This window comes from Macadamia integrifolia, chromosome 12, assembly GCF_013358625.1.
Source record: "Macadamia integrifolia cultivar HAES 741 chromosome 12, SCU_Mint_v3, whole genome shotgun sequence".
Lineage (NCBI taxonomy): Eukaryota > Viridiplantae > Streptophyta > Magnoliopsida > Proteales > Proteaceae > Macadamia > Macadamia integrifolia.
Genome location: NC_056568.1, coordinates 9,362,672 through 9,372,205, shown reverse-complemented (window position 1 = coordinate 9,372,205; position 9,534 = coordinate 9,362,672). Strand labels below are relative to the sequence as shown.

The window sequence follows — 9,534 nt, the reverse complement described above, 5'->3', positions numbered from 1 at the left end:
AAAAAAAAAAAAAAAAAAAAAAAAAAAGATGTACCCTCTTTTTCTGTGTCTTTCTGGTTGTTTGCTTTCTTCTTGCAACCATGGCAGTACTGGCAGCATGATTCAAAGCTGCTGAACAGTTGGTTACATCATCTCTAGTTCCTCGCTAACATATAGTTACTTGGATTTTTTTGTTTTTTGCTAGATTCTGGGAATTGCACATGGACTTAATCTTCTCTTTGGAATGGACCTCCTCACTTGTGTCCTTTTTGCTGCAATTGATGCTATTCTGTTTCCACTTTTTACCACCCTTTGGGTAAGATTGATCAGTTATTTTCTGATCTTTTTTCTCTGCCAATAAAATATCTCTTATGCACCATTTTGGTTAATGTTGATATCCTGGTTTCAGCAGAAATGCTCGGAAGTCCTGTCTATAACCATAACAGGTTTTGTATTGCTGTCTTATATTCTTGGAGTGGTTATGAGTCAACCTGACATTCCAGTTGCCACTAGTGGGGTGCTGACAAGACTAAGTGGCGAGAGCGTCTTCTCAGTTATGAGCCTTCTTGGGGCAACTATTGTGCCTCATAATTTTTATGTGCACTCTTCCATTGTACAGGTTGTTACAAGCCTCTATATTTTTCTTCCCTTTTTGTTTTGCTGTAATGCAGGTTTTTTTCAACTTTTCTTTCACGTCCCTAGTGTTTTCATTGTTTTGAGCTTCTTGGGCAGTGACATTGCTCCAGGCTTGATTTAAAAATTCAGTTTGCCCATTGGTTGCTTCAGCTTTTGGATGGTTTGTTTAATTTTTCAGCTATTGGGGTGATGTGTGTTTTTATGTCAAATGTGGCAATGCTGATCATGCAATGGGACCTGGTGGTTACTGGATATTGGCTGCTTTTTGGTTCATACTCCTGCCTGAATGGACTACCAGGATCATTTTGGTTTCCATAATGGTTGTTAGAGATTGGTATCTGAAGGGACTAATCTGACCTATCATATATGGTGGATTGGCCAATCTGGTATAAGTATCGGGATTTTGTTGACTAGATTAGCTGCATCTTTTTTGGGATCATCCAGCCCATACCAGGTCCAGATTAGTATTACCAAGCTACAGATTTACTGTTTAGCTTTTACAGCATGTATGCACATGTTTTTTGCTATTACTCTAATGTCCATGTTCACATGTGTTTGTGATGATTTTTATATTTTAGAACTTCTGAAACAAAGTTTAAAGCTCCTTACGACACCCATTCTCTGTTGAAGGAGGGATTTGACTCATTTCAAGGAACACTAAATTCATCAAATTGATGAAGCAATTCTCATTGAAATTCTAAGTCAGCCGTGCTCATGACCATCTGTTTTGTCTTGAGCTTGTTATGTCCTCACAGGTGTGGTAAGTTCTGCACTTAGCAAGTTCTAATGGGCATGGTAATGTTGTGCACATAGTACTCTGCTTTTGAGAATAGTTTTCTAGGGCAATTCTAGAGGTGTAAAGAAAGTTGTGATGTTCTACCTGTTATAGTTGGTTGGATATGGATAGTGGAGTACAAACTCCTCATTTTTTTGGGGGTGATTTATAATAATTTTCGGGGTGATTCAAACTCCTCTTACTTTTGAGTAGATGGGACTTCTTACTCCGTTGGTGCATTTGGAGTGTAGCAAGGAATGTGAAGAGATTTTTTTTTTTTTTTATGGTTAACTAGAATTTATTTGTGGATTTCCTAGGATATTAGTGCTTGATAAGATTTTGGTCAATCATTTCCTTTTAAATTGATGCTTTTGAATTAACTTTAGGGACAAGTTTTTAGGTGGATGATCTAATTAATTATTGGTGTTCCCAAATATACATATGATGTCAGGGGAGCAAGAAGGAAATTCTCACTGTCACTTTCGTGATTACCACTAGTTTGTGATAAAATTTTGGGTCTTCTTTCTTAGGTTTTTTTGGTTTTCAAATGGGACTTCCCTCCTATGATTGGGAAAGATTTGTGTGTGATGTCAGGATGCTTGTTTTCGAGAAAATGTTTCTTTAGTGGACCCTTGAATCTCTGAAGACTATGACCGTTCTGCATCATGAGTGTAAATTGATTTGAAAGCATCCAGAGATGCATTTTATCTCTAACTGGTTCAACTTTGTCTATGTTGAATTATCATGAATGTAGATATTTTTTAACATTATCAGTGTTCTATTTCATGACTTTGTAATGTTATATCATGGTTGTATACATAGTTGCCAATCATGATGATTCACAAATGCAGATATTTTTTTAACAATATCATTGTCCTATTTCATGACTTTGTAATGTTATATCATGGTTTTGAACATTGTTATCAAGGCGTCCCCTAGGCGATAAGGTAGTTCTTTTACCCAGAGGCGACTGGTTGCCATATTGTTCAAGGCGCCCAAACAGAAAATGGGGAGAAAATAAAGTAAAAAGGGAGGAGATGGTGGGATCATGAAGGAAAAGAGGGCGAATGGGGAAAAGATCCAGACATATTGGAAAAATGAGAAGAAATATGGGGAGAAGAAGCAGTATCAGTTGCCACTACTGCCAAAAAGGTTGCAACCAAGGATTAAAAATTGGTATCAGGAGGGTGATTTAAAGATAAGAAGAAATATGGGGAGAAGAAGCAGTAGCAGTTGCAGTACCGCCAAAAAGGTTGCCGCCAAGGATTAAATATTGGTATCAGGAGGGTGCTTTAAAGATACCTATCCTATTGTATTGAAGAGACACAAGATACACTATACACACATAAATGGTCAAGAAACACAAGGAAATGCTTAGGATACATGCAAAATACTTTTTTGAAGTATAATACATCATAAATAAGAAGTAATTAGGTCCAATTATAGGACTTCAGGTAGTTGGACCCTATAGAATTTCATAGGATGTCTGTTCATAGGACATTAGGTAGTAATTAGCTGTATTCAAGGTGTCAAGTATTGATTTCAGTTAGCAAATTGAGAGGGTGATTTTAAGAGATGTCTTGGAGAAGTATTAGAGAGATGCATGATACGATAAACATCTGCATGGAAGCACTTAAGAAAAACATAGATGTGCTTGGGATATATGTAAAATACTGTTTTGAAGCATAGTACACTTTAAGTAAGCAATAATTAGGTGCGACCACAGGATGTTAGTTGGGCAGAGCCAATATCTGCCACGTGACAGATCATTTAGGGCCGAAATTTTTTGTATTAACCCATGATACCCTGATTACCTGTCAATTTTGAAACTCAGTCAAAGGTGGGCATGTGGCAGGATAAAGCTTTAAAGATTCAATACATTTTGAAAAACAAATGGATGGTTAAAAAGAGAGGGGAATAATGCCAATATGTGGGGGTGGTAACCAATCTAAACCAGGCGCTTCTTATTCGACTGTTCGATTTGTCAAATCATCCTTACATGTGGATGTGGCGGTGGCGGTGGCTACTGCTACCGAAAATAATGTTTTGGTGGCGGTAGCTTGAAATACGCTTGGGAAGTGGTTAAAAGTGAGTTTGAAGTTCCATTAAATTACAAGAATGCCATTCCACTATAATGGAATCTAGTGGCTTTTTTGTAATTTCCTGTTACTTTGAATTCTCTTTTAAGTTACTTCCCCATCTTGTTTTTATTTGCAACTTGACCAGTGAGATTAGTGTGAGGTCCTATTCCTAACGTGGATTCTCCCATGTTTGCTAACCCAACTCTTTTGTGACATGAGGCATGGTCCTGAAAGGGTCATGACCCTAGTTAATAAACGGGATCCAGTATGATGGACAAATAGTGAGGGCTACTGTGGCTGGATATTATTGGGCCTATTTTCCAAGTTCTTGGTTCCTCTAGGCCTGAAGCTGTAATATTTTATTTTCATGTGCTTGCCCATACCATTTTTTCTATTCTGTTTCTTTGGTTTCTGTCTTCATGTTCTTGAGTGTTTGCTTTGCTGAACGCCCATAAGGAAAGGGTTTGCTTTGTGGTTTTGTATACCTCTTATTGGCGCACATACAGAACAAGGGGGCAGGGGGGTATATTTACTAGTAAATATTTTCACCCCCCTTCCCCTTATTAATATCTACTGGAGAGCAAGAGAAACTTTCCTGGTATTTTGGTTTGTGAACTCCTAAATGAATGTATAGTGAAATGTTTCTCTTTACTTTTCCTTTTATATGGGACATTTTTCTTTGTTGTTTGATAGATATTCTTGTTAATATATGTAACAATACTACTTCCTTAACCATCTAAACTTTGGTTTCTCCCATCTTCATGCAGCAGCTGCAAGTACAACCACATGCAGCAAAGGATGCTATATGTCATGACCATTTTGTTGCCATCTTATGCATGTTCAGTGGCATTTTTGTGGTGAATTGTGTGTTGATGAATGCAGCAGCAACTGTTTTCCACAATGCAGGACTTGTTATCCTTACTTTTCAGGATGCGTTTTTGCTAATGGAACAGGTAATCTGGTTTCTGTAAGCTACAGCTGTCCATTGTCCGTCTTTCTGTGAGGCTGTCTGTGAGTTGATTCCTCTGAATTATTCTGTTACTTATGGTTTATTTATTTTTAATTCTTTTACAGGTTTTTAGGAGTCCTGCAGCACCTTTAGTATTTTTTTTAGTTGTGTTCTTTTCTAGCCAGATCACAGCTTTAACCTGGAAATTTGGGGGGCAAGTAGTTTTACATTATTTTTTCGGGGTAGACCTGCCTGATTGGCTACATCGTGCAGTTATCAGAATTCTTGCCGTTGTTCCGGCCCTTTTCTGTGCCTGGAATTATGGAGAGGAAGGGATATATCAAATGCTTATCTTCACTCAAGTTATGTTAGCTTTACTGCTTCCATCTTCTATTGTTCCCTTACTTCGGGTAGCCTCATCAAGATCGATTATGGCTGTCTTCAGAGTTTCTCAATTTGTTGAATTCTTAACTTTGGTCATCTTAACTGGGATGCTTGGCTTAAAAGTTATCTTTGTTTTGGAGATTCTGTTCGGAAATAGTGACTGGGTGGGTGATTTGAGGTCAAATATGGGAAGTACTGCGGTGCTCTCTTATGTTCTTATTACTGCTTGTGTGTCATTTTGTATGATGCTTTGGTTCGCAGCCATACCGTTGAAGTCTGCTACTGTCAGACAGGATTCACAACTATGGAACTCAGATCTACAAACTCCACCACTGTCATCTGTGGAGAGGGAGGAAAGTGATTTACTTGAAGCTAGATATCAGGAACCTGCAAAAGATGACCCAGCTCTGGAGAAATTTTCTGGTTGTCCTTCAGAAGGTTCAGTAATGGAATTTGATATTGATTTGCCTGAAAAAATTATGGATTCTGATCAAGAACCTCACCTCATTTCTGTTGAAAGTTGTAATACTACTACTACTAGTACCACCATCAGTACCAGTAGTACTGCAGTTCTTGGCTCATTAACCTCTCATCCGGAAGAATCAGCATTCGCAATTGAGTCGGCCCCACATGCAGTTGTGGTAGCTGAGGCTTGTGATGATAGGCTGCAGGATTCTGGTCCTTCACAGAAGAGTGAATATACGGACCCAGTTGAGAAGACTGCTGTGGTGGGGGGAGACATACAAACTGAGAAGGATGATGGTGAGGGGGATACTTGGGACCTCGAAGAATCATCTAAAATGGTTTCTGGGAGTGCACTGACAACAAATTCTGAGGGTCCACGATCTTTTAGGAGTCTCAGTGGGAAAAGCGATGAAGGTGGAAATGGAAGTGCAAGCCTTTCAAGATTATCTGGGTTGGGCCGAGCTGCTAGACGTCAACTAGCTGCCATTCTAGATGAGTTCTGGGGTCAGTTGTATGATTTCCATGGGCAAGCAACTCAAGAAGCAAAGGCTAAGAAATTGAATACGTTGCTGGGAGCAGATTCAAGGTCCACTGCTTCTTCTCCAAAGATAGACCCTTTAGGAAATGAGTCATCTGGATACTTCTCTGATAGAGGATCTGGGTTTCTGGTAAATTCTTGTATGTGTGACTCTCCCAAGCAACAGAGAATGGAAAACAATGCAGCATCAACCTATGGGGTTCAAATGGGACCATCCTCGTTGTGGTCAACTAGCCACATGAAATTGTTGGATGCATATGTGCAAAGCTCCATCAATAATGTTCAGGACTATGGTGAGCGGCGTTGTTCTAGTTTGCACATGCCACCATCTTCTGATGGTTGGGATTATCAGCCTGCCACAGTGCGTGGATATCAGATTGCTTCTTATCTCGGTAGACTGACTTCAGGCAGAGATTCTGATTCCTTAACCACTGTAATGGATCCACCAACTCCGAAATCCACATCTTTTGTCCCCACAAACTACAGAGATTCAATTGCATATGCTCTGGGGCAAAAACCTCTAAATGGGAGTAGCTCTATTAATGTGTCTGCTATGCAGAATCCAGCAGTATCTAGGAACTTTTCATTGCAAACTGAAAGACCCTATTATGATCCCTGTTCTTCCGGTGCTGTGGAGAACACAGGGACTTCAGCTTACAATAAGAAGTACTACAGCTTACCTGATATTTCAGGTCTTGCAGTTCCTAGTGGGGATTCATCGTCATCTGAAAGGAGTGCTCAATGGGGCAGTCCCATTGGATTTGGACAGTTGGCAGGAAGAAAAACCTATGACCAATCACTCTATTCAAATACTGGACCCAGGGCGGAAGGAGTTCCTCTGGCATTTGATGAAATCTCTCCATCCAAGCTCTACAGAGATCCTTTCTCTGTACAGTTGAGTTCAAATTCAGACACGAGATCACTTTGGTCTAGACAGCCTTTTGAGCAGTTATTTGGAGTGGCAGGCAAACCTCAATGTGTTGGAGATGAGGGAGCTGGAAGTAAGTCAAACTCAGTTCCTCCAGAAGCCAGCTCTCACATAGATTTGGAGGCAAAGCTGCTACGGTCTTTCAGATACTGTATCGTCAAGCTATTGAAATTGGAGGGATCTGATTGGTTGTTTGACTTGTTTAGACAAAATGATGGGGCTGATGAGGATCTGATTCTTCTTGTTGCTGCCAGAGAGAGATTCCATTATGAAGCTGAATCAAGAGAGGTGAGGCGGGTGGTTCAAATGGGTGAATCTCGCTACCCTTCTTCGGATCGTAAGTTATCTTCTGCACTAAAGAATGAGGAGGCAGGTCTTTCCAGGCTTCTGGTTTCATCAGTTCCTCACTGTGGAGAGGGCTGTGTTTGGCGAATGGATCTGATTGTGAGCTTTGGCGTGTGGTGCATTCATCGGATCCTGGATCTTTCACTTCTGGAAAGCCGTCCTGAGCTCTGGGGAAAGTATACTTATGTTCTTAATCGTCTTCAGGTAAAGTTTGGTAAATCATGACTGATTTAGTTACTACATTGACTGAATAACCTCAAAGGTGTGCCCTCTTTGGGTGATCCAGTTTCCCAGATGGTCAACCATAGACATTCTATCACTCGGAGTGCTTGAGTAAACCTTGGCTGGTGGATTCCTTTGATTTCTTTTCAGGGGATCATTTTTTCAGCCTTCTCATTGTTGATCATGACATTGGAAGTGCCTTTTCCCTCCTAATGAATTTTATTTGTAACAGGGAATCCTTGATTTGGCATTTTCCAAGCCCCGATCTGCATTGCCTCCTTGCTTCTGTCTCCAGGTTCCGGCATTGCATTTGAGAAAGTCTAGTCCTCCGCAGTCAAATGGGTTCTTACCCCCTTCTGGAAAACCAATCAAGGGGAAATGCACAAATGCATCCATGCTTCTTGATATAGTCAAGGATGTTGAGATTGCAGTCTCCTGCCGCAAGGGCCGGACTGGAACTGCAGCAGGTGATGTGGCTTTTCCGAAAGGAAAAGAAAATTTGGCTTCAGTTCTGAAACGGTACAAGCGTCGGCTTTCTAACAAACAAGTAGGGACACATGAAGTTGGTCCTGAGTTGCGCAAGGTTCACATTCCCACCTCTTATGCCTTATAGAATTGTGTGTGGTTTGCCAGGGATCTTTGGGCTTTCGGCTGTTGGAATCAGTTCATTACTCTTCTGGTCAGCCCTAAACTCATTAACCCATTTGTTCTCTTTCACCACCCCACTTAACTTTCTCCACCGCGTATATATACATATATACAAGCCTTTTGCTGCAAAATTTCATTTCCATTGTATAATATATATGCTTTCTGTAAAAGTAACTGAAGCTGTTATCATGGAAGAAAAGAATAGGTTAGTTGAAAAGGTGGGAAGCTGGTTGATGTTAATCTGTTTTGGACATAGCATGGTGAATTAAAATCAAGGGTTAGAAGGGATGTTCGTTTGATTGTTTTGGTCATACGCGGGGAATTTTCATTTGAGTTTGGCATGACATTGTGTTTGCGTCCGGTTTCTACTTTCAGTACATGTTGAAGGCAAGGCTAAAGAATGTTGTTTGGTTAACATGGCTAAGGGTTTGTTTTGAACATGCAGAGGGCTTGTTAACAGGTCGTCTTTGATGGCTCGAGTCATGAAGGTGAGATGGTTTTGCCGTTTAGGAATTGCAGTTTGAAAAGATGATCCGGTTCATCATCTACTCATGATCTTTTAGATATATGATGAAACTAAGAGAACTAGGTTTTTCTGGTTTTTCCAAGAGCTTTTTATGTGGGCCATCGTTGCTCATGTTGGAGAGCTCAAACCGGAAGAGAGTTTCTTAATCTGGCTGCCCCCAACTTCTCACCACAGAAGATTTAGTAGATATGAAGGGCAAGGCTAACAGGTTTTGGCTGCACTTTCTTTGTTAGGCCACCATTGCCCTTCATCATCTGCTGCTTAATGGGGGTAACAATTCCCTGGGTGTGGGTTGTGGGTCTGAATGGGTTTGTGATGGTAACAATTATCTGGTTGTTTCCCAATGTATTGCCGGCCAAAAAGTATTGGCCTGCCAACTTTTTATGTAGGGTGCAGCTTCTTGTCACCAAGTTTTACCCTTCTTTTGATTTCTTTTCTTATTCCCAAAAGTTTATAAGTTGGGGTAAAAAATGTTTTTATGCAGTGATTATGGTGCCAATTCATTCTCTCACTCTTATAAATCCTGAGAATCGATCCCCTTCCCCGCTGGCTCCATTTCAATTTCAGGAGCTCTTTCTATTTTGGTTCCATGGACATTGACGGTCATCTCTCCATCTCCGTTCGAGACCTAAGGTTCAAGATGATGGAATAGTAGTGGGAGGGAGTAGATGATTTGATCATTGAAACTGTAAATTTCAGAGGAAGAATAAAAAATTATGTTGCACAAAGAATTAAAATAGGGTAGATGAAGTGGAGGGGGTGCATTTGGAGTGTTGTATGACCTACGTATTTTGTTGAAGTTTGAAGAAAAATTTTGTAGTACAGCTATTTGAGTGTTGTTGGCAGAAGAAAAACAACATATAATCATTGGGTGGTAAAATATATATATATATATATATATATATAACATATTTAGTATAGCTGAAATGAAGATGTTGAGCTGGATGAAATATAAAACTACAAAAAATAAAATTAGAAATGAACACATTAGAGCTAATTTAAGAGTAGCTCCAACATAAGTTAAGTTACAAGAAAGTCTTTTGAAGTGGCATGGGCAT

At 40.0% G+C, this 9,534-nt stretch overlaps 1 protein-coding gene across 7 annotated transcripts in view; it reads left to right on the top strand.

Annotated features, from left to right (window-relative positions):
- The window catches only part of LOC122057682 (ethylene-insensitive protein 2-like), a 12,597-nt gene extending 4,359 nt beyond the window's left edge, over positions 1–8,238 (top strand). For 5 of the 7 annotated variants that reach the window (XM_042619884.1, XM_042619881.1, XM_042619880.1 and 2 more), the window contains 5 exons: positions 185–295; positions 389–598; positions 4,239–4,424; positions 4,546–7,284; positions 7,535–8,238. In XM_042619884.1, the coding sequence (XP_042475818.1) occupies positions 185–295; positions 389–598; positions 4,239–4,424; positions 4,546–7,284; positions 7,535–7,915 (3,627 nt within the window). In that variant the 3' untranslated portion in view covers positions 7,916–8,238. The remainder of the gene's footprint in view (positions 1–184; positions 296–388; positions 599–4,238; positions 4,425–4,545; positions 7,285–7,534) is intronic. The other 2 variants (XM_042619885.1, XM_042619886.1) reach the window with 2 other exon arrangements.
- Positions 8,239–9,534: the final 1,296 nt, after the last annotated feature.